Source organism: Sus scrofa, chromosome 14 (assembly GCF_054392235.1).
Source record: "Sus scrofa isolate SSC_HxYL_T2T_F1_AM1 chromosome 14, Sscrofa_HxYL_maternal_Yorkshire_Landrace_v2.0, whole genome shotgun sequence".
NCBI classification, from domain to species: domain Eukaryota; kingdom Metazoa; phylum Chordata; class Mammalia; order Artiodactyla; family Suidae; genus Sus; species Sus scrofa.
This window is the reverse complement of record NC_139396.1, coordinates 135,595,286-135,620,765: the sequence shown is the minus strand read 5'-3', so window position 1 is coordinate 135,620,765 and position 25,480 is coordinate 135,595,286. Positions and strand designations below refer to the sequence as shown.

The 25,480-nt window shown below is 40.5% G+C and overlaps 1 protein-coding gene across 10 annotated transcripts in view; it reads left to right on the top strand.

The window, feature by feature from the left end:
- The window catches only part of ARMH3 (armadillo like helical domain containing 3), a 195,404-nt gene that overhangs the window by 132,699 nt on the left and 37,225 nt on the right, over nucleotides 1-25,480 (top strand). For 4 of the 10 annotated variants that reach the window (XM_021072731.2, XM_021072732.2, XM_084995206.1 and 1 more), the window contains one exon: nucleotides 16,201-16,279. In XM_021072731.2, coding sequence (XP_020928390.1) covers nucleotides 16,201-16,279 — 79 coding nt within the window. Of the gene's footprint in view, nucleotides 1-14,131; nucleotides 14,304-16,200; nucleotides 17,386-18,715; nucleotides 18,905-25,480 lie in introns of those variants that run through there. The other 6 variants (XR_014826797.1, XR_014826798.1, XR_014826799.1 and 3 more) reach the window with 3 other exon arrangements.

The window sequence follows — 25,480 nt, the reverse complement described above, 5'->3', positions numbered from 1 at the left end:
CCCAGTAACGCCTTACTTATCTCAGTGGTTAGTGCCTGCAGGCTCAGAGTTGACAGCGCACTGTAATAAGATTCATCTCTGTTCACTTAACTGATGGGGGCTTTATGGTAAATGTTCGCTAACTTAATTACTTTGGCATACTCACTGATTGCCTTTCCTAAGGAGTTCTAAAAGATCCCCCTGGGATCCCCCTTTTCATGTCTTTTAATTTCACTCTTTACTTGGAGTATTTGAAAACCGGTATGTGATCCGTATGGCCACCATCCTCTTTCTCCTTTACGTGAACATCAGGACCATTTTTTTCTAGTATGGTGTCCATATGGCCCACCCTGGACCACTCAGAAATCTTAACAGCCTTCTTCTATTTTTGTCCACATGAGATCCCCATTCCTCCCTCTCTACCACTGAAGTGTATGCATAGCTCTTCTCATTTAGTTTTGGATCCATGTGGCTCTTTTTCTCTAACTAGTTTGGGATCCTCAGAAAATTTCCCTCTCTCCCCAGTCTAGCATGTGATCCACTAAATTAATTCCCTTCTATTTTTGAAGTGATAAGAAGCCTAAGTTAGTCAATTGCTTTTTTTTTTTTTTTTGCCATCCTGCCCCCTCATGCTTAAAAGTTAGAAATGTCTTAAATAAATTGATTAATTGCACTAATGGGAATGAGGTGTAATTAAAATATTTCAGATTTTTGGCTCACGTCAGGTTTTTTTTTTTAAAGTTCTCAAGTCATATTCAAGAGATTGGAATGTTCATTGTTAATTAAAAGTTGATGATTTCTTGGGGTTTTGAGCTGATCTCTACTGCCTCAGAAGTCCTCCTAGGTATGTATTAGGATTTTCTTGTATCCTGAAGTAGGGCAGAAAATCTATTAGACATTTTAACATGGCCCATTTTGTTCCTTTATATTCACTAGATGTTTCTGAGCATATAAAGGGGCCTTGCTTCTGCAGATAGGAAATCCAGGCCTAAACTACTAATTGCAAAGGCTCTCTAAGGTTTGCATTTTGTGGGCCCAGGAAGTCTGCCACTAGAGACAAAGTAAGGGAATCTCTAGCACAGAGTAATGGGATCTGAGCAGGAGGAGGCTAATCTTGTAGGTATTTTATTCTAGGAAAGTTTTAGAGCCTCTGTTCATTTATTGAGAGAAACCTTTGATGAAAAACATACATTTCTAAGGGGAGCGGATTAAATGATGTCTTTTATGGAAATGTAGATGGTCCATTTGACTTCTGTGGTTCCTTCATCTCCTGTGGTTCATTCTTCTCCATTTACATTCACTGTGATTATGGAGATAGTGAAAAAGGTCAGGCTAAGAGCTCAAGCAGGAAGGAATTGTTTTTCTCTCATGGCAGTGCTAGAGGAAATAATTTGGCCAAAGTATAAAGCCCCTGGCATCTTATTTGGCTTAAATCTATGGTTTGGGGCCACAGTAACTAGAAAGTAGTTCATCTTTCAAGCAAAGTAGCTATAACCAATTGCTTAATTTCTAGCAGGTGATGAGGTGGAAACATACATTGGGCAAAATCATGCATCAAGGTAGAAAGCTCAAACTGCCAAGATGCGTAGCCATGCACAGTTGCAAAAAATGAAACAACTGCCCCTCTGGCTGTGTACATTTCTTACACATTAACTCTTTCTTGTTTCTCTCCAGTTAATGAATTGTGAACTTTCATTTCTCCAATGCAGATCCTGGAAACATTCCAATAGGTGAATAACTTACCTGCTGTGGTACATGTGTTTCTCACCTAGAAATCAAGAGGAATACTGACTCAAGTCATTCTCCAAGTCAAAATGTGAGGGTTATTATGGTGTAGGATGGGACATTCTCTGTTCCATTCCCCTCAATCAATAGATTTGTATACACAAATAAATCAAGCTCTTATGGCCAATTTACAGACTTGGATCATTGAATAAAGCAAGCAACTAGATGCATTGGCCAGCAGCTGATCCTTCCTGATGGCTGTCAAAATGCCTTCTATAGTAAGGTTCCATTTTTTGTGTCTCTGATCCTGTAAAGAATGGCCACAGAAACAGCAGTATAGGGAAGGGGGTAATTGGCATAAAAGGGTTAAGACCTGATACATAAGAGATAAGTTAGAGGGACAACCCTAACAGGTCACTTGCTGAAGTTTTGACAAGATAGATAGTTTCAAAGTGAAAAGGTTGGAAGTTATTCTTATTTGAGGTTTTATTTTGTTTAATGTTAATCAGCAAAGTCTCTGAGGCTTGTAATGCACTGCTGTTAACAGGCATCAAGGGAAATTGCTTTTTTTGTTGTTGTTGTTGAATTGGATGGGCTGAAGATTCATTGACTCCATGAAGAAAGAAGCTTATTACTGCATGAAATGGGAGTATATGAGGCAATTCTGAAGGTGAAAAGAAATGTTAAATAACTCAACCTCAGATGGACCATTTTAACCACCACCACATACTGATGCCAGAAAGAAGTTACCGGAATCCGGGTTCTTATTCACATAGTCAAAGAATGAACTCTGCAAATGCACAGGCAGCAAGCAAGCAAAGTCTTTATTACAGGAAAGCAAATGGCTCCCAGGACAGCTGGGAGGGAGGAGAAGAGCCCCCAGCGCTCTATTGTCCTGTAGGGGTTTTTATCCCTTAAAGAGGGGTGTTACCAATGTGGGGTCCAGAAAGATGCGTTTTTCTCCCATTGGCCTTGTCCAGTTACCTCTATAAGTCCTTGTCCAGTAGGGGTTTTAGGGGTGGAATGTCCCATAAGTTTTATGATTTCTTTGTCCTTCTCTTTCCTTAGACTGAGTCACCCTTCCTCTCATTCCTTTTTTATCAGTTGAGGAGTGGGTTAGATATTAGGGTCCATGTTGGGAAAGGCGCATTTCCCATAGTAAACAAGGCCTGTGGGGATATTACTCTCTGGAGCCCTTAAACCACAAATGTTAATCAATAACCATATCAAAGAATGCATCAAAGGCTATGCTCCTACACTGACTTCCCGAGTTAGTATTCTGCCTCAATATCACAAGGCATACTTTCACTCTTTCTCAGAACCCCATCTTTTTTTTTTTTTTTTTTTTTTATCTTTTTCTAGGGCCGCACCTTTGGCATATGGAGGTTCCCAGGCTAGGGGCTAATCGGAACTGTAGCCACTGGCCTATACCAGAGCCACAGCAACCCTGGGTCCGAGCCACTGAGCGAGGTCAGGGATCAAACCCGCAACCTCATGGTTCCTAGTCGGATTCATTAACCACTGAGCCATGACGGGAACTCCTCAGAAGCCCATCTTGAACCTGTATGTTTGTTTTCCCGGGTTGAAGCAGTTATGGACAGTCTTTATCTTTAATTGCAGTTATCTGAGAATATGCTCTGTAGTATAGATCACTGGAGTGTTCTTTGGGTTTAGGAAAATGGAAGCTACTTGAGGGAAAAATGTTTCCTTTAGGGCAAGTTATGGTCATAAAGGAAAATACAAAGGAAAGCTTCGGAAAGGATACCAACCAGATGACCTCTTGCCCAAGGTCACATGGCCTAGAAGTGGCAGAATCAGGATTTTAACTCAGTTCTACTGCCTCTAAAGTCTTGCTTTTTACATTACATATATCACCTTGTTCAAGGAGGCAACGGTGTTGTGAGGTTTTTTGTTTGTTTGTTTGTTTTACTTTTTAGGGCCACACCTATGGCACATGGAAGTTCTCAGGCTAGGGGTCCAATCAGAGCTACAGCTGCCGGCCTACAGCAACGTGGGATCCAAGCGGAGTCTGTGACCTACACCACAGCTCACAGCAATGCTCTATCCTTAACCCACTGAGGGAGGCCAGGGATCGAACCAGCATCCTCATGGGTACCAGTCAGAATCCTTTCCACTGAGCCACTACAGGAACTCCCAACGGTGTTTTAACTAGGCCTTTCAGTTAAGAGAAAAAGAAGACTTTGACTTTTTAGTGATGAAGAAAAATAGCATTCCGTGTGAAGAAAACCATGTAAATAAGAACTTGATATCCTGATGTACATGCTTAACAGGCATTTGAGAATACAGGGCTATAGCTGTTACGAGGTTGGGCTTGAAATCCAAATATATTTTTATCAGTGGTTAATATAAATCTAGTAGTTATAGGAATAATTTTCGGGTGAAACTTTTAAGAATCTTCGTAGTGTGTACCATGTTGAATATACCAGTTATTTTGGTTTCCTCAGAAAATTTGCTTGTAAACAACCTTTGTCTGTTTTTCTCCTTTCTGCCTGGGGATTTACGTAGCAGCTTTTGGAGACAGTCTGCTTTCTTCAAATATCTCAATAAGGAAACAATCACCATGTTCTGAGCTTCTGTGTGAAACTATTATTTATTTATTTTTTTTTATTAAAGACCCTTAGAGGCTTCTGTCTGTGGGAGATAGCTGGGATTTTGAGAAATTGCATCTTAGGGTTTGTTTTAGATTCACATTGGATATGAGGAAGAATCCACATTCTCTTAAGCTACACTGCCTGCATTGTTAAGGTAATATTTCAATGCATTTCCTGGGTAAGGTGGACATTAACAATGTGTCTCAGCCATCATTCACCCAGCACTGGGAAAAAGAAAGCCACTTTGCAGAGTCATGAGTCAGAATAAGTTAAAAATGGACCAAGAAGTCCCCAGCCAGTTTGTAGCTCAGCCTTGGTGTTCCATCTGTCCACTTCATTTTGCTTCAGTTTATATAAGTGACCCCTGTCTTCAGCAGTCAGAAGTTGACAGTTGCATTGGAGGGTGGCCCAGATTCTTGCCCTTAAAGGTGCTTTGGTGGCAGAGCCATCCCTTACTGTTGACTGGCTTTAGCAATTTCCCTTTCTATGACATTGCCTATTTCTTCTTCCTTTCCTTTTTTGGGACTTTCCGGTTCAGTAGCATTAGGAGACCCAGTACCAGAGTATAACACACTACCCCCACACCTCTCCCCCTACCCTCAAACAAACAAACAAAACTTAGGCTTACTTATAGAAGGTATTACTTTACTTTTAATAAGAGATGCCAGAAAGCTTTTCCCTAGCCTCCTGTTATGACTTAAAAGGGAGAGAAAGCTTTGCTGTCTTCAGTGACAACTTTTGTTCCTCCTTTGGGGTACAGCTGTTCATGGCTGAGTCATCTTTTCTTCTGGGATATTTTTATTGTTATTTTTGTACTTTTGGAGAATAGTTGGTGATCATGTACCTCCTTGTGGTGAGACTGGACAAAAACCTTATTAGACTTTAATTTATTCAGTTTTAAAAATTGATTTTCTTAGTATTCCAGGCATTTTGCTAAAGACTTGGGAATATATTGGTGAGCAAAATTAATTTGGTCCCTGCTCTCATGGAGCATTTAGTTCTAGTTTGAGGAAAGCTAGGGGTTTGGTAAGAAATTATATTTCCTTTCTTCGCTAAATTCTTCCACCAGATGCCTCTCCTTTCCTTTGGGCCTTATTTCTTCAAATCTTCCTATTTCTTAGATGAATGGCTCTCTCTGAGTAATGTGGGCAGCTCTAGCTATTCTCAGAAAAAGAAAAAGTGGTGGAGTTCCCATTGTGGCTCAGCAGAAATGAACCTGACTATTATCTGTGAGGATGTGGGTTCGATCCCTGACCTCGATCAGTGGTTAAAGGATCCGGTATTGCCAGGAGCTGCGGTGCAGGTCACAGATGTGGCTTGGATCTGGCTGGGATCTCAGATTCAACCCCTAGCCTGGGACCTCCATATGCTGTAGGTGCAGCCCTTAAAAAAAAAAAGAAAACAGGAGGTCAAGATCGTTGAAACCTTCCTCTCCCACGTTTCTACCCCAAACATTTTATTCCGAGGAGTTCTATGTTCATCAGCCAAAAGCTGACATCATTTGCCAAATGCAGACTTTTTTTTTAGGGCCACACTTGCGGCATATGGAAATTCCCAGGCAGGAGGGTCTAATCAGAGCTCCGGCTGCTGGCCTGCACCACAGCCACAGTAATGCCAGCTCCGAGCCTTGTCTGCAACATACACCACAGCTCATGGCAAGGCCGGATCCTTAACCCATTGAGCAAGGCCAGGGATCAAGCCCACTTCCTCATGGATATTAGCTGGGTTCACTACCACTGAGCTGCAATGGGAACTTCTAAATGCAGACTTTTTTTTTTTTAATGATTTTTATTTTTTCCATCATAGCTGGTTTACAGTGTTCTGTTAATTTTCTACTGTACAGCAAGGTGACCCAGTCACACATACGTGTATACATTCTTTTTCTGACATTATCCTGCTCCATCATAAGTGACTAGATATAGTTCCCAGTGCTATACAGCAGGATCTTATTGCTTATCTATTCTAAAAGCAGTAGTTTGCATCTATTAACCCCAAACTCCCAGGCCATAACACTCCCTCCCCCTCCCCCTTGGCAGCTACAAGTCTGTTTTCCATGTCCCTGAGTATGTTTCCTTTCTGTAGGTAGTTTCATTTGTGCAGTATATTAGATTCCATATATAAGTGATATTATATGGTATTTGTCTTTCTCTTTCTGACTTCACTTAGAGAGTCTCATTCCATCCATGTTGCTGCAAATGTCGTTATTTAGTTTTTTATGGATGAGTAGTATTCCGTTGTGTATATATACCACATCTTCTTAATCCATTCATCTGTCAATGGACATTTAGGTTGTTTCCATGTCTTGGCTATTGTGCATAGTGCTGCAGTGAACATAACAAGTGCATATGTATTTTTCAAGGAAAGTTTTGTCTGGATATGTGCCCAGGAGTGGGATTCCTGAGTCATATGGTAGTTCTATGTATAGTTTTCTAAGGTACCTTCATACTGTTTTCCATAGTGGTTGTACCAATTTACATTTCCACCAACAGTGCAGGAGGTTTCCCTTTTCTCCACACCCTTTCCAGAATTTGTTATTTGTGAACTTATTAATGATGGCCATTCTGACTGGTGTGAGGTGGTACCTCATTGTAGTTTTGATTTGCATTTCTCTAATAATCAGTGATGTTGAGCATTTTTTCATGTGCTTGTTGGCCATCTGTATATCTTCTTTGGCGAAATGTCTGTTCAGGTCTTTTGCCCATTTTTTTCATTGGGTTGTTGGCTTTTTTGCTGTTGAGTTGTCTAAGTTGTTTGTATATTTTAGATATTAAGCCCTTATCAGTTGCGTTGTTTGAAGCTGTTTTCTCCCATTCTGTAAGCTTTCTTTCTTTCTTTCCTTTTTTCTTTCTTTCTTTTTATGGTTTCCTTAGCTGTGCAAGAGCTTGTCGATTTGATTAGGTCCCATTGGTTTATTTTTGTTGTTATTTCTATTGCTTTGGGAGACTGACCTGAGCAAACATTCATAAGGTTGATGTCAGAGAATGTTTTGCCTATGTTCTCTTCTAGGAGTTTGATGGTATCTTGTCTTATGTTTAGGTCTTTAAGCCATTTTGAGTTTATTTTTGTGCATGGTGTGAGGGTGTGTTCCAGTTTCATTGATTTACATGTGGCTGTCCAGTTTTCCCAGCACTACTTGCTAAAGAGACTGTTTTTTTCCCCATTTTATATTCTTGCTTCCGTTGTCGAAGATTAATTGACTGTAGGTGTCTAGGTTTTTTTCTTGATTCTCTATTCTGTTCCTTTGGTCTGTATGTCTGTTTTGGTACCAGTACTACATTGTCTTGATTACTGTGGCTTTGTAATATTGCCTGAAGTCTAGGAGAGTTATGCCTCCTGCTTGGTTTTTGTTCCTCAGGATCCCTTTTGCCATTCTGAGTCTTTTGCAGTTCCATGTAAATTTTTGGATTGTTTGTTCTAGTTCTGTGAAAAATGTCATGGGTAATTTGATAGGGATTGCATTGACTCTGTAGATTTCTTTGGGTAGTATGGCCATTTTTACAATATTAATTTTTCCAACCCAGGAGTACTGAATATCTTTCTCTTTCTTTGAATCATCTTTAATTTCCTTGATTAATGTTTTATAGTTCTCAGCACACAAGTCTTTCACTTCCTTGGTCAGGTTTATTCCCGATATTTAATTTTTTGGGGTGCAATTTTTAAAGGTATTTTATTTTTATATTCTTTTTCTAATATTTCATCATTAGTGTATAGAAATGCAACTGATTTCTGAATGTTAATCTTGTATCCTGCTGCTTTGCTGAATTCGTTGATCAGCAAATGCAGACTTTTAATCTAAAGATATCATTCTTGTTACCAGGAGTTGAGCTTTTCTTATTTCCAAGCAAGGTTGGCCCTCCCTGCACACATGGCTTTCAGTGCCAGTGCCCATATCTCTGCTACTTCTTGTGGTACTGCCCCATACAAGCTTCTCCACAAGCTCCTTGGATTATCTGCTGAAACTTACAAAATAGTCACCCAATAAGCTCCTTTTCCTCCTGCCACCAACATCTCTAGCATATACAAGCTCTAAGAAAGTTATTTTGGTGAGTGAAACACTATAGGATCTGTGAATTCTGTGTGGAATTGTTACTGAGGTAAGCAGCTTACTCAAGAAGTACTGCAGTCGAGGAGGCCTGAATCTTTTTTTTTTTTTTTAATTTTAGTCACATATGTTACAATTCACCCATTTAATGTGTATAATTCACTGTTTTTTTAATATATTCAAAAAGTTACACAACTGTCACCACAATGTAATTTTAGACTGTTTTGTCCCCACCAGTGGTACTCCATACCCATTACCAGTCAATCTCCATTCCTCCTCTAACCCTTCCTTCAGTATCAAGCAACCACTAATTTATTTTCTATCTCTATAAATTTGCCTATTCTGAACCTTTCTATAAATGGAATTGTACAATGGAATTTACAGTGTGTGGCCTTTTGTGTCTGGCTTCTTTCATGTAACATAGTATTTTCAAGGTTCATTTGTATGATAGCACTTATCAGTCAGTACTTCATTCTTTTTTATGCTTGAGCAGTCTTCTACTATAGCTATACCACATTTTATTCATTCTTCAGTTGATGGACATTTGGGTTGTTTCACTTTTCGGCTATTATAAATAATGCTTTTATGAACATTTGTGTACAAGTTTTTGTGAAAACGTAATGTGAAAGAATGTTTTCATTCTTTCATTTCCAGGTCATATGGCAACTCTGTGTATTAACATTTGAGGAATTGCCAAACCACTTTCCAAAGTAGCTGTCCTATTTTACAGTCCTACCAGCAATATATGAGAGTTCTAATTTCTTCATGTCCTTGCCAACACTTGTTAACTGTCTTTTTGAGAATTGCTGTCCTACTGGATGTGAAGTGGTATTGCATTGGAGTTTCTCATCGAATGTATGATTTGCAAGTATTTTCTCCTATTTTATGGACTGTCCTTTAATTTTCTTGATAGTATCATCTGCAACACAAATTTTTTTTAACTTGACCTACTTTTTCTATGTCACTTGTGCTTTTGGTATCCTAAGAAATCATTGCCTAACCCAAGGTCATGAAGATTTACTGTCATGTTCTTCTAAGAATTTTATAGTTTTTAGATCTTTCATTAAATCCTTGATCCACTTTGAGATAATTTTTGTGTATCTTGTGAGGTAGAAGTTCAACTTCATTCTTTTGCATATAGATACTCAGTTGTCCCAGGGTTGTTATTTGAAAAGATTATCCTTTTTTCACTTAGTTGTTTTGCCGCCTTTGTTAAAGGGAAGCCTTAATCTATTTGTATTAAACAGCTGTTTTCTCATTCACTGCCCACTCACACCTTTTCTTCCTATCCCTCCTCTTCTTTTTTTTTAGGCCACACCCCATGGTATGCAGAAGTTCCCGACCAGGGATCAAACCCAAGCCGCTGCAGTGACAGAGCTAGTTACTTGGCCCACTAAGCCACACGGGAACTCCCTTCCTGTACCTTTTAAATCCCCTTTTCCAAAATAGTTTTTAGCAAATCTGACTAAGAACCGTGAGGTTGAGGGTTCGATCCCTGGCCCCACTCAGTGGAGTGGGGATCCAGCGTTGCTGTGAGCTGTGGTGTAGGTCGCAGACGCAGCTCAGATCCTGCATTGCTGTGGCTCTGGCATATAGGCTGGCAGCTGTAGCTCCAATTTGACCCCTAGCCTGGGAACCTCCATATGCTGCTGGTTTGGCCCTAAAAAGAAAAAAAAAAAAAATGCTTTTTAGCATGAAAGCTTCCTAATCTCAAGATGTAAATAAAAGGGAAAATACACCTATCTTTCTTTGCCATGTATGGTGCTGCCCATCCTGTTTTCCTTTCAGGCATTGTCTCTGGTGTGTGTGTGTGTGTGTGTGTGTGTGTGTGTGTGTGTGTGTGTGTGTGTGTGTGTGTGTGTGTTCTCTGTGGCACAGGCTACTTAAAACCCCCTGCAAGATCTTTATTAAAGTCTGTGTTTCTCATCTAGTAAAGGCCAAAGGACCAGGTCCACACTGCCTGAGAAGTTGATAACCCATGTGGCTATATTTGTGACATTTGTGGTTAGAACTTTGTAGCATAGGAACCTCAAAATGATCCTCTTATAGGAGAGAAGGATGCAATAACCTGCATTGTAAAGGGTATAAAAAGAGAAAGTCACCTGCAGAATGCGAAGCTGACTTTATCCACTCTACTACTTTATTAAGACTGACTCTGGCTTGGGATCTCCTTTGGCCAAATGCCAGGGTCTCTTGGCGAGTAGAACATCCACATATTTGTCTTCTCAGCTACCATGACAAAATACCACAGACTAGACAACTTAAAAAACAGAAATTTATTTTCTCACAGTTCAGAGACCGGCAGTCCCAGATCAGGATCCAGCAGGGATAGTTTCTGGATGACTTTATTCCTGTCTTGCAGACAGCTGCCTTCTGTCTGTGTCCTCACATGATGGAGAGATCGAGACCGAGTGAGCTCTGTCATCTCTTCTTATAAGAACCCTAATCCTTTTGGTTCAGTGCGCCACCCTTATGACTTTATTTGACTAACTTTAGTTTCTTCCACAAAGGCTCTCTCTACAAATACAATTATATTAGAAGTTAGTGTTTCAGCATATGGTTTGGCAGGGTGGGAGGCAAATATTCAGTACATAACAATTCAGTACAAACCTAGTGGGGGTGCCATAATAAAGCCTATCCTAGTCTCCTGCTCCTGCAAGTCTTCTTTCCTTGGTCTTTTCAGTTACTTTCTTTCCTTACTGAGCTTCAGCTTCTACCAGGCTAGTCAGAGTGCTTCTTGCAGTACTCACCTTCTATGAGCCTGCCCTTTTTGGATAGAATGCATAGGGAGACAGTTTAACTTACACATTGCTCATTCATCTTCTCATACTAAAATATTGCCCTTTCTTTTGTGGAACCTTCAAAATTAGACTTCAGCACTGGACAGTTGCTGGGTTTTGATCAGTGAAAATGCAAGGGCTACTGTTAGAATCTTTTAGTAGATCCCTTCCCCATCTCTCAGTTGCTCAGAAGAGATGGTGGTAAATCCTTTTGGAGGTGATATCAGTAGGAAGGAAAGCCTAAAGAGAAGAGAGTGAGTCCTTCATCCGTAATTCTGGTATCTCGTCTTTCTCCCACTGACAGCTAGTCAGGAATAAGTTTAATTCTAGGACCACTGCCAGTGGGGCAGAGTAGAATCACAACCCAAGTGAGCCTTGGTAGCCTCCAAAATTCTGGGAGAAGGAGAAGCTAACTATTTCAGTCACTGCAAAGCTATATCACTCAGGGTAGGCTGAATTAGCCTGGTTTTGGTGTTTTGTCCTCTCTTGGCTGTCTCAGCACATATTTCCATTTCAGCACTATGATGTCCTGAGAAATTAAATAGGAAACTTCCATACCCTCTCTGAAACACCTTGCTAAAGAGCCTGGAGGGAGAGCAGACAGTGTCAGACAATTTTCCTTACCGCCTAGGCCTAGTGCTCTACACCTGGCATCTCTGGATAATCAGATTAGTACTTAACATTTTACAGGTAACAGTCCAAATAAACAGCAAGAAAAGTAAAGCAAAGGAACTTTGTCCTTCGTGGATACCGAGTTAAAGTTTATTAACAGGATTTATACTGTTCTACCTCTCTTAGGTTTCCTAAGAGTCCCTCAGCTTGCCTGGTGGGAGACCTTCATCACTTGCTGAGGTCTGAAAGCTCTGAAATGAGAATGTCACAGGGCAGGTTGGAGGGTAATTTTATCTCTACTCCAAATACAAATTCCTAGAGTTCCCATCGTGGCTTAGTGGTTAACAAACCCGACTAGGAACCATGAGGTTGTGGGTTCGATCCCCGGCCTTGCTCAGTGCGTTAAGGATCTGGCATTGCCGTGAGCTGTATCTGTAGGTCGCAGACATGGCTCGGATCCCACATTTCTGTGGCTCTGGTGTAGGCCGGCAGCTACAGCTCAGATTGGACCCCCAGCCTGGGAACCTCTAGGTGCAACCCTAGAAAAGACAAAAAAAAAAAAAAAAAAAAAGACAAATACAAATTCCTAGGGTGGCAAATCTGTCATACCTTTAGGATGAGTTTGCCCAAACAATATCAGCATATACGTCCTGCAGAATCAAGCAATCAAGCACAGGGTATCCATAGACCCAGCTGACACTTGGCAGGTATAATGGTGAGAAGGGGGGGGATTTGGGGATATTTTTTGAAGATAGTACTTTCCAGGTTTTTCCTTTCTTTTCCCCATTCCCTCTCCTGTTTCTTGATCCTAGTTGCCCCTTCCCCACCACTGTTTTTCCTTCTTTTTCTTTCTCCTTTCTCTCTTTTCTTACTTCCTTGCTTTCTTTCTTGGCAAGAAAATTCCTCAGATAGAAAGGGAGTAGAATTACAGCATCCCAATCTGTTCCATCCCCAGGGATTACTTCCTTCATTTTTCAAACCTCACCAGCTTCTCTGGATTGCCAGCTGGGCCCCAGTGGCTGCTACCATCCCATTAAGACAGGCATTAGGGTTCTTTAGAGTTCTCCCATCTCCAAACCTAGCAAACCAAACAGCAGCAACAACAAAAAAAAAAAACCAAAAAACCAGCAACCCGGAGTTCCCGTCGCGTGGCTCATGGGTAACAAACCTGACTAGTGTTCATGAGGATTCTGGGTCAATCACTGGCCTTTCTCAGTGGGTTAAGAATCCAGTGTTGCCAGGAGCTGTGGTGTAGGTTGCAGACATGGCTTGGATCTGGCATTGCTGTGGCTGTGGCATAGGCCAGCAGCTGTAGCTTCAATTCAGCCCCTAGCGTGGGAACTTCCATATGCTGCAGGTTTGGTCCTAAAAAGACAAAAAACAAAACAAAACAAACAAACAAAAAAAGCCAACCCAAAACAAGCAAAAACAATCCTAGTTCAGTTGTCAGGATTTTTTAAAAATACTTTTCAAAAAAATTTTTACTAAAAAATTTAAGGAAAAAACCCCTATAAAACCATGAAATAGCTGTATTTACAGAGTGCAGATTATTTTACCCAGAATAACTGAGGTCTAATAATAGATTGATTTTGGTTATTGTATTATATTTCCTTCAATCCCATCACTCTTGAATACTAGACCCTATAACTCAAACTCTGTACTAAGTTAGTACTGCTGCTAGATTTAGTGAGATTCTTAGTTCCCTAAACCTGCTTCTCCTATCTTCTCATTAGATTTAGGCTCCTGGTTTTCTTTTCTGCTCTTTGACTGTTGTCATCCCTGCCAAAACCCTTAAAGTGTGGCTTCTGAGTGAGAAAAATATTTGATCCCAATATGTCACAATGGATATTTCAGACTTTTTTTTTCTGTCTTTTGTCCTTTTAGAGCCACGTAGCATATGGAGGTTCCCAGGCTAGGGGTCTAATCAGAGCTGTTGTTGCTGCCGGCCTACACCAGAGCCACAGCAATGCTAGATCCAAGCTGCAGCTGCAACCTGCACCACAGCTCACAGCAACACCAGATCCCCAACCCACTAAGCAAAGCCGGGGGTCGAACCCGCAACCTCCTGGTTCCTAGTCGGTTTGTTTTCTGCTGCGCCACGACGGGAATGCTGACGTTTCAGATTTAGACCAAGCCACAACCTTAACTTGCAGATGACACCTCTGCCCTTCTTGGTAGTCTTTGGAAAAATTAACAAAACTCACCTCTTGCTCCTGACCCATTTCTGTCCTATTTGATTTATTCATTCATTTAATATTTATTATTGAGCACCAGCTGTGTGCCAGGCATTGTGCTAGATGGTTGACATTGCTTTATTATATAAATACTGCAAGAATCCCTTTAAGATTTAGTTCACTTTTTTTTCTTTTTTTTTTAAACAGATGCTTAAACCAGAGGCGAGGCCAGGGATTGACCCTGCATCCTCAGGTGGACAATTTTTTTTTTTTTTTTTTTTTTGGCTGCAACTGTGACATGTGGAAGTTCCCAGGCCAGGGATCAAACTTGCACCACAGCAGTGACGCCAGATCCTTAACCTGATACACCACAAGGAAGCTCCTCAACAAACATTGGGAGTTCCTGTCCTGGCTCAGTGGAACTGAATCTGACTAGGATCTATGAGGATGCATTTTTGATCCCTGGCCTCACTCATTGGCTTAAAGATCTTGCATTGCCATGAGCTGTGAACAAGTGGTCAAGCTAGGATTCCAAACCATGATTTTTTTTTTTTTTAAAGTTTCTGGTTTATACTTCTATTACCTGTGTTAGATTAAATAGTAAATAATTCTTTACTATTAGTAAGTTATATGTTAAAAGAATACATTGGTTTCTATTATGCTATCATACACACACATTTTAATAAACCTTTTATTTTAAAATAATTTTAGAATTACAGAAAAAGTGCAGAGATAATACACAGAGTTTCTGTATGCCCCTCAGCCTAGTTTCCCCATTTTACATTACCATGTATATGGTACAGTTATCAACACTAGGACACTGGCAATGATACATTGCTAACTAAACTCGATATTTTATTTAGATTTCATCAGTTTATCCATTAAGGTCCTCTTCCTCTTCCAGGAGCCGCTTCACAGTATCACATTGCATTTAGTTGTCATGTCTTCCCAGTGGCTTCTGGTCTGTGACAATTTCTTGAGTTTTGTTTTCCATGACTTTGACAGTCTCAAGGAGTACCAGCTAGCCATTTGTAGAATGTCCCCATTGTGGACTTGGCTGATATTTTTCTCATGATTAGACTGAGATTATAGGTTTTTGAAAGTATATAATAGGAGTTCCATGGTGGCTCAGCAGGATAAGAATCCAGCGTTGTCATGCTGAGACATGGGTTCGATCCCCGGCCTAGGAATCTCCGCATGCTGTAGGCGTGGCCAAAAAAAAAAAAAAAGGAAAGAAAGCAAAAGAAAAGAAAGTATAAGAAAGTAGGTAACAGAAGTAAAGTGCCCTCCTCATCAGATAATACCGGGGATTTCATGGCAGCCACATGACATCACTGACAATATTCACCTTCATCACTTGGTTAAGGTAATATTCATCAGGATTCTTGATTGTCAACTTACTTTTTCCCTTTTGCTACTCTATTCTTTGGAAATAAGCCTAGCCTTCTCTCAGTGGGAATGGGAACTAAACTACACCTCTTAATTAAGAGAGTACACATATTATTTGAAATTGTTCTGTTAGAAAAGTTTGTCTCTTCTCCCCATTCATTTAATCACTCTGTATCACTATGGACTCATGCTAACTTCCAATCTAAAACCTGTGCTTTTTCTGCTTCACCAGACCAGAAATGACAAAGACCTATACCAAGGTGTTACTTCAGTTTTAAGAGGTAGATTTGATAAGACTTGGTGACCTTGAATGTGACAGATTGATGGACGGGAAATGTTTGAAAATGACACTCAAATTCTGGTTTGAATGGCTGGAAATAAAATTTTGGTTTGAAATATTAACAAGTACGACCATTGGTTCTAGGCTTTGATAAAGCTCAACTTCTTCAGAGACTGTATTTAGCCTACATGTTGGTCTAGCTTTACTGAATGCTCTGTTTTCCCAACTTAGAGCAGAGAAAATAACTTTTCTTTCTGACTGAAACACCAGGGCCCCCTAGTGGACAGTCCCCTGGGACCTGTTTCTTCTCTGCAGGATGCTTGGTATTGTTTTTTTCTTTGGTTGAAAGGTTTTCCTCTATCTAGTTCATTTGCAGAGCAGCGAGCGATGCTTGATTGTAATCTCCGTCTAATAAATTATTAAACCCTTCCCATTTTAGAGTTACTAATTCAGCCCCATGTGACCTCATGTTCATAAGAGGGCAGTTACCCTCTGACAATCACTCCCATGCTTGTACTCTAAACTAGAGGGTAATTGATACTTGTTTTTAGTTCATTTATTCTCTTTTTCCATCTGGTGCTATATTAATGTTAATTCTTTGTTTCAGAGCCATCATCAACCACTTTAACCCCAAAATTGAATCCTACGCTGCTGTGAATCATATATCCCAACTGTCAGAGGAGCAGGTAAGCCACTGCTTTCCCCAGAGTGACCCTGATTGGTGGCTAAAATCAAGCAATTGCCCTTTCTCTGATAGCAGAGCTTCTATGGGGAGTGGTAAGAGCCAGACTGCTAAGAAGCATTAGTAAGAGATTTGTTGATAGCACTTTAACTAGAATGATGGCTTCTGCTTTTGTGCCAAATGAAGGGTTTATTTAGTTATCTTGAAGGTATATAGGTGAAATTTTGGTGAATTATTATTTTAGGGTGGGTAATAAGGCATTTTTGGTTTTGTTTTTTCTTAATTTTTTTTTCCTTTTCAGCCACACCCTGGGAAGTTCCCAGACCAGGGATCATATCCGAGCCACATCTGCTGCTATGGCAATGCCAGATCTTTAACCCACTGTGCCAGGCTGGGGATCAAACTGGCAATGCTACAGACAAGCTGGATCATTAACCCACTAGGCCACAGCGGGAACTCCTTTTTAAAAAAATTTTAGACAGAGTCATTTTCATTTTTGAAAATAAGAGCTGAAAACTTAGAAATGGTTGAAACTGACAATTAGACAAACTCTGGGTTTAGCTTAATTTGATGCTGTTTGGCTCTGTAAAACATGAGCCCTCCTTAGGGAAGATTTTTCCTTAGTAATTGAGTTCTGTTTGCCTTTAGAAATTATTTCTGAGCAGATTTTTCTATACTATGGAATGAGTTGGAGATGCAGATAACGTTGTGTGTTCCTTTTCCTCGAGTCTGACCTGATTTCCTCTTCTCTGAAAAGTGCCTGAACTCTGCATTATATAAAAGTACAGATGGGGCTTTAGCGTGGCATAGGATTGAACCTGAGGTTTCAAAATGAGACTCTTGAGTTCTGTTTTTAAAAGCACAACGTGAAACATCTATTCTCACACTCTCCTTTCCTTCCCATCCTACTCCCAAGTTGGAGGGCCTGGGTGTTTGTGAGGTGAGAGTCCAGAAATAGCCTCCAGGCCAGTTTTATTTTTATTTGTATTTATTTATTTTTTGCCTTTTTAGGGCTGCACCTTCGGCATATGGAGTTTCCCAGGCTAGGGGTCTAATTGGAACTACAGCTGCCAGCCTACACCACAGCTACAGCAACGCAGTATCCAAGCTGTGTCTGCAACCTATACCACAGCTCACGGCAATGCCGGATCCTTAACCCACTGAGCGGGCCAGGGATCGACCCACAACCTCATGGTTCCTAGTCGGATTCGTTCCCACTGCGCCACGATGGAAACTCACCAAGCCAGTTTTAAAAAACAGGAGTTCTCTTGTGGCACAACGGGTTAAGGATCCAGCGTCGTCACTGCAGTAGCTTGGGTCCCTGCTGTGGCATAGGTTTGATCCTTGCCCCAGGAACTGCCACATGCTGTGGACCTGGCCAAAACCAACAAAAAAAAAAAAAAAACCAAAAACAACAAAACACCTGTGCCCTGCTGTCCCTTTTTGCCACCCTTATCAGTGTAACTCTTCTCTGAGCCTCTTGCTGGCAGGGCCAGCCAGCCAGCTGTGGTGTAATCCTGTGTTCTGTGTTCCTAAAAGCTATTCAGCTCACCAAATGAGGCACCAAGCAGACCTTTTTCCTAATGGACAGCTTCTCAATATTCCCACCAGTGGCTCTTTCCTCAGCCAGATGGATAGGACTCAACTAGTCCATCACTTGTTCCCTTTGACCTATTTGTTCTCTTTTGTGAGGCCAGCTGTGAGAATCCATCCTCTTATTTAAACTGCTTTGGTAAATGGCTTTCATTTTCTCTCTTCCTCTTCTGCCTATGGAACAGTCCTGAGTCCTGTTCTTTGATGCCACTGCTCTCTGTGAAGTGCTTGGAGATGCTACCTTTTTTTCTCTTGGACCAGTTCAGATGAGTTTTATTATATCATTCTTATGCAAAAGAGTTCAACATCTTGAGTTTTGTATAGTGAAAGAAAGGGTGACTTTCCCACCATAGTGAGGTCTGGTAAGTCCACTTTAAAAAAAAGAAAAAGGAAGAAGAAGACACATGTTCCCAGTCAGCCACGTGCAGTGTTCATCCCCCAGCAGCTTTGGAAGGTCAGGCTGAAATCTTGCTATAGCAGTAGCAGCCACAGACCAATAATAAAAATCCATTCTGGTGCATGAGGCAATCTGGAAAAGGATGATTAGCAAGCACATGTCCTAACCCTCCTCCAACTTCTTTCAAAGTTAAATGAAGTGATGAAAGTGCCTCTCAAAAAAAGTCCACAAGCCAGAGATAAGGTGACTTCTATAGAGTGGGAGAGTACACAGCCCTGTTTAAGAAGGAGAAAGGATAGCTGCTCTTGAAGATTTATTTTTTTAGTCAAAAAATAATTGCTGGAGTTCCCGTCGTGGTGCAGTGGTTAACGAATCCGACTAGGAACCATGAGGTTGCGGGTTCGGTCCCTGCCCTTGCTCAGTGAGTTAACGATCTGGCGTTGCCGTGAGCTGTGGTGTAGGTTGCAGACGCGGCTCGGATCCCTTGTTGCTGTGGCTCTGGCGTAGGCCGGTGGCTACAGCTCCGATTCAACCCCTAGCCTGGGAACCTCCATATGCCGAGGGAGCGGCCCAAGAAATAGCAACAACAACAACAACAAAAAAGACAAAAAGACAAAAAAAAAAAAAAAAAAAAAAAAATTGCTGCCTGCTGTATACAAAATGTGGTGCTGGGTAGTGGGGATTAGTGGTGAAAAGCCTGAGTGTAGTCTTTGCTTTCATGGAGTTTTTGTACCCTCATTACCTCTCCTCACAACCCTTTTCACTTGGGGAGTGGGGGAAGGGTGATACTATTCTGAGACCATTTTCAAAACCGAGCTTGGTTTTATTCTCAGTACTATCAGATTAGAAGTATTTGACTGCCTTGTTTCCAACATGTGTTGGAGCACTTCTCTCCCTTCACTCGTGAACGTTAATGCTAGTATCACGAGTGTCAAGTATGTTTGCAGCTTCCCAAAGAACTTGCTTCAGGATGCAGTAGGGCCTACAGTTGTTAGTAGCAAACTAAGTAGAAAGAAAAAAATCAGGTACTTAATCCCCAAGTAGATTCTAAAGTACTCCTAAAGTAAAACCTAAAGACCATGGATAGGTGTTAACTAGGATTTATAGCACTTGGTAAGATAGGAGACAAAAGAGGGCTCTTTGCTAGATCTGCTTGCCCAGCCTGCCATTTTCTTCTAGCAAGAGATTTATGACTTTTTGAGTTCTAACAACTCCCAGACAGATTCTAGCCTCTATTTGAGGCATTTCAAGATGATGCTTGTAAATCCATTATTGCTTATTAAACAAGGCCCAGTCTCTCACACTGGGGTTTCTTTTTAGATGTGCAGAAGATAGATGACTTTTTTCTGTTACTTCTCATTGGCTTCATGGACGGCCAAGCTTTTTTAATCAGTTAATACCCTCAGCATGACTGAATGATCATGCATTTTCTAGTGTAATAAATTGTGTGCATTTTTATATTGTGTACACAGGTATCATGTGTCAGGAGTGGATTGTGAGGCTAGTTCATTTTGACTCCTTTATTGTGTGTGGGTATCATGTGTCAGGGGTTGATTGTGAAGCTTGTTCATTTTGACTTCTTTATTGTGTGTGGCAAAATATACATAAATTTTACCATTTGAACCATTTTTAAGAGTACAGTTCAGTGGCATTAAGTACATTCACATTGTTGTGCAGCCATCACCACTATCCATCTCCAGAACTTCTTCATCATTCCATATTGAAACCTTATACCCATTAAATAATAATTCCTCATGTCCCCTCTCCCCATTCCTTGGTAACCACTGTTCTACTGTTTGTCTCTATGTATCTGTGTATGTATCTATCTATATCTCTGTGTATCTATGACTATTCTCATAGGAAGTAGAATCATTCAGTATTTGTCCTTTTGTTTATTTATTTATTTATTTATTTTGTCTTTTTGCCATTTCTTGGGCCGTTCCTGCGGCATATGGAGGTTCCCAGGCTAGGGGTCTAATCGGAGCTGTAGCCGCCAGCCTACACCACAGCCACAGCAACGCAGGATCTGAGCTGCATCTGCAGCCTACACCACAGCTCAAGGCAATGCTGGATCGTTAACCCACTGAGCAAGGGCAGAGATCGAACCCGCAACCTCATGGTTCCTAGTCAGATTCGTTAGCCACTGCGCCACGACGGGAACTCCAGTATTTGTCCTTTTGTATATGGTTTATTTCTCTTAACATAATGTCTTTAAGGTTTGTCCATGTTGTAGCATGTATCAGAATTTTATTTCTTTTTTCCTCTCTCTTTTTTTTTTTTAGTGAACCCAGGATTTCTTTTTCTTTTTTTATATTACTAAATGAATTTATTACATGTATAGTTGTACAATGATCATCACAACCCAATTTTATAACATTTCTATCCCAAACCCCCAACATCCCCCAGCCCCCCCACACTCTCTCCTTTGGAAACCATAAGTTTTTCAAAGTCTGTGAGTCAGTATCTGTTTTGCAAAGTTCATTGTGACCTTTTTTCAGATTCCACATGTCAGTGATAGCATTTGATGTTGGTGTCTCATTGTCTGACTGACGTCACTTAACATGATAATTTCTATGTCCATCCATGTTGCTAAAAATGCTGTTATTTTGTTCCTTTTAGTGGCTGAGTAATATTCCATTGTGTATATGTACCACATCTTCTTTATCCACTCCTCTGTTGATGGACATTTAGTTTGTTTCCATGTCTTGGCTATTGCAGATAGTGCTGCAGTGAACGTTGGAGTTCATGTGTCTTTTCGAGTTATGGTTTTGTCTGGATAGAGGCCCAGGAGTGGGATTGCTGGATCAAATGGTAGTGTTATTTCTAGATTTTTATGAGGAATCTCCATACTGTTTTCCACAATGGTTGCACCAATTTACAATCCCACCAACAGTGTCATAGGGTTTCTTTTTCTCCACACCCTGTCCAGCACTTATTGTTTGTAGACTTTTTTTTTTGTCTTTTTGTCTTTTTGCCATTTCTAGGGCTGCTCCCGTGGCATATGGAGGTTCCCAGGCTAGGGGTTGAATTGGAGCTGTAGCTGCCGGCCTACGCCAAAGCCACAGCAACGCAGGATCCAAGCCGCGTCTGCAATCTATGCCACAGCTCACAGCAACACCAGATCCTCAACCCACTGAGCAAGGCCAGGGATCGAACCCTCAACCTCATGGTTCCTAGTCAGATTCGTTAATCACTGAGCCACAATGGGAACTCCGGATTGTAGACTTTTTTGATAATGGCCATTCTGGCTGGTGTGAGGTGGTACCTCAGAGTAGTTTTGATTTGTGTTTCTCTAATAATGAGTGATGTTGAATATCTTTTTATGTGTTTTTTGGCCATCCATATGTCTTCTTTGGAGAATCATCTATTTAGATCTTCTGCTCATTTTTTGATGGGGTTGTTTGTTTTATTGGCATTGGGCTGCAGAAGATGTTTATAAATTTTGGAGATTAATCCTTTGTCAGTCAATTCATTTGCAAAGATTTTCTCCCATTCTGTGGGTTGTCTTTTCATTTTGTTTAGGGTTTCCTTTGCTGTGCAAAAACTTTTAAGTTTAATTAGGTCCCATTTGTTTATTTTTGTTTTTACTGTCATTACTCTAAGAGGTGGATCTGAGAAGATGTTGCTGTCGTTTATGTCAGAGAGTATTTGGCCTATGTTTTCCTCTAAGAGTTTTATAGTGTCTGGTCTTATATATAGGTCTTTCATCCATTTTGAGTTTATTTTTGTGCATGGTGTTAGGGAGTATTCTAATTTCATTCTTGTACTTGTGACCATCTAGTTTTCCCAGCACCACATATTGAACAGGCTGTCTTTTCTCCATTGTATATTCTTGCCTACTTTGTCATAGAATAGTTCACTGTAGGTGTGTGGGTTTAATTCTGGGCTTTCTATCCTGTTCCACTGATCTATATGTCTGTCTTTGTGCCGATACCATATGGTTTTGATGCCTGTGGCTTTGTAGTATAGTCTGAATCAGGAAGCCTGATTCCTCCAGCTCTATTTTTCTTTCTCAGGATGTCTTTGGCTATTCTGGGTCTTTTGTGCTTCCAAACAAACTTTAAAATATTTTGTTCAAGATCTGTGAAAATTTTCCTTGGTAATTTGATAGGGATTGCATTGAATCTGTTGATTGCCTTGGGTAGTATAGTCATTTTGATAATATTGACTCTTCCAGTCCAAGAGCATGATATGTCTTTCCATCTATTTGTGTCATCTTTGGTTTCTTTCATCAGTGTCTTATAGTTTTCAGAGTACAGGTCTTTTGTCTCTTTAGGTAGGTTTACTCCTAGGTATTTTATTATTTTGGATGTGATGGTAAACAGGATTGTTTCCCTAATTTCTCTTTCTGATCTTTCATTGTTAGTGTATAGAAATGCCGCCGATTTCTGTGTGTTAATTTTGTACCCTGCGATTTTGCCAAATTCTTGGATGAGCTCTAACAGTTTTCTGGTAGAGTCTTTAGGATTCTCTAGGTATGGTAAATAATCATGTCATCTGCAAATAGTGATAGTTTTACTTCTTCCTTTCCAATTTAGATTTCTTTTTCTTCTCTGATTGCTGTGACTAGGACTTCCAAAACTATGTCAAAGAGTAGTGGTGAGAGCAGACATCCTTGTCTTGTTCATGATCTCAGCGGAAATTCCCTCAGCTTTTCACCATTGAGAATGATGTTCGCTGTGGGTTTGTCACATATGGCCTTTATTATGTTGAGGTAGGTTCCCTCTATGCCCACTTTCTGAAGGGTTTTTATCAGAAATGGGTGTTGGATTTTGTCAAAGGCTTTTTCTGCATCAGAATTTTATTTCTTTTGGAGCTGAATAACATTCTGTTGTATGTCTGTAGCACATTTTATTTATCCTTCTATCCATTGGTGGACATTTGGGTTGTTTCCACATTTTGACTATTGTGAAGAATACTGCTATGAACATTGGTGTGCTGATAGCTGTTTGAGTCCCTGCTTTAAGTTCTTTTATATATGTGTGTGTGTGTGTGTGTGTGTGTATTATATATATTATATTATATATATTACACACACACACACACACACACACACACCCCCAAAAGTGGAATTACCAGATCAAATGGTAATTAATTCTATGTTTAATTTTTGAGAAGCCGCCATAGTATTTCCCACCATGGCTACATCATCTCATATTCCAGTTTTTCCACATCTTTGTCAACATTTGTTGTTTTGGTGTTTTTATAGTAACCATCCTAATGGGAGTGAGTAGTATCTCATTGTGGTTTTAGAAGGGAGTTTTGGCTGCACCCCTGGCATATGGAAATTCCAGAGCTAGGGATCAAATCTGAGCTGCAGCTGCAACCTATGCCACAGCTGTGACAACATCAGATTCTTAACCTACTGTGCCATGCCAAGGATTGAACCCTGAGCACCACAGAGACATCAGTAGATCCTCAGCCTACTGTAACATAGCTGGACCTCCCCTTTGCCCACTTTTTAATTGGGTTTGGGTTTTTGTTGTTGAGTTTTAGGAGTTCTAAAACTCCTATATTTTAGATTTTATTCCTCCATCAGACATGTGATTTGCATGTATTTTCTCCCATTCTGTGGGTTGCCTTTTTACTATTTTGACAGTGTCCCTTGACACGTGAAAGTGTTTAATTTTGCTAAAGTGCTATTTGTCTGTCTATTCTTTGGTTGCCTATACTTTTGGTGTCATATCTAAGAAATCATTGCTAAATCTGTTGTCATGAAACTTTCCCCCTATGTTTTCTTCTAAGGGTTTTGTAGTTTTAGCGCTTAGATTTAGGTCTTTGATCCATCTTGAATTAATTTTGCGTATGTATTTGGTGAGAGCATTTTTACCTCTTTTTATATTTCACATGTCTTTTCAAATAAAGTTTGTGAAGGAGATATAACTTGCGGCTCCAAGAACTGTGAAACTATTCTCAGTTTATTCTCTACTGGGTTTGCTTGTCTCCAGTTCATATTATGAAAATTGTCCTTTAGGCCCCTTGCCTACCCCCTGCTGAGATTAACTCCTTTCTCTTCTCGGTACGGCTTGTCAATAAGCATCTGTTCCTAGCTAATAGAGTCATTTTTATGCTCCCTACCAGTGACTTGAACCCTGATTTTCATTCTCCTATGAGAATAGCTGTCACACAACCTGTCTGTGTTTTATACATAAATCCCAATGACCCTTTGTCTCTACTACATAAATATGGATGGAAGATATTTAAGATAAACTCTTGACCCCAGACTAAGTCCTGGGTTTGGATGCTTTGAGAATATCCTGTCTTACTGATGCAATTGTGTCTTTAGGTAAGTTTGTTGAAATAGAAGAGCTCTTGAGGGGGTTCTCCTCTTTACCTTGTCCTACCCTAAACTCTTATATACCTCTTCTTTTCTTTTTTTTTTTCTTTTCTTTTCTTTCTTTCTTTTTTTTTCTTTTCTTTTCTTTTTTTCTTTCTTTTTTTTTTTTTTTTTTTTGTCTTTTTGCCTTTTGAGGGCCACTCCCACAGCATATGGAGGTTCCCAGGTTAGGGGTCTAATCAGAGCTGTAGCCGCCGGCCTACGCCAGAGCCACAGCAACACAGGATCCGAGCCACATCTACGACCTACACCACAGCTCACGGCAATGATGGATCCTTAACCCACCGAGCAAGGCTAGGAATCGAACCCGCAACCTCATGGTTCCTAGTCAGATTCGTTAACCACTGAGCCACGATGGGAGCTCCTTATATACCTCTTCTTTTTTCCTGCTTTTCAAATTAGGAAAAAGACTTTATGATCGCTGGCTACCTTCTACTGGAAATGGATCCACACTCAAGAGGTCTGTCGTGAAATACCTTAGAATAATACTAGTTCATGGGTGTTTTCCTTTTTTTTTTTTTTTTTAGGGCCCCATCTGCAGCATGGAGAAGTTCCCAGGCAAGGGGTCAAATCAGAGCTGCAGCTGCCAGCCTGCACCACAGCCACATTAATGCCAGATCCAAGCCCCATGTGGACCTACCATAGCTTGTGGCAATGCTGGATCCTTAACCCACTGAGCAAGGCCAAGGATCAACCCACATCCTCATGGATACTAGTCAGATTCTTAACCTGATGAGCCACAACAGGAACTCCCACTCACCAGTTTTTAACTCAAGGTCCAAGAATAGGCTTTAGAGAATTTTTGCACACTCTGAAATTGTGAAAATTATGCAGATGTCCTTTTTGTTCTTGAAGAGTGTCCATCTTTCTTAAAATTC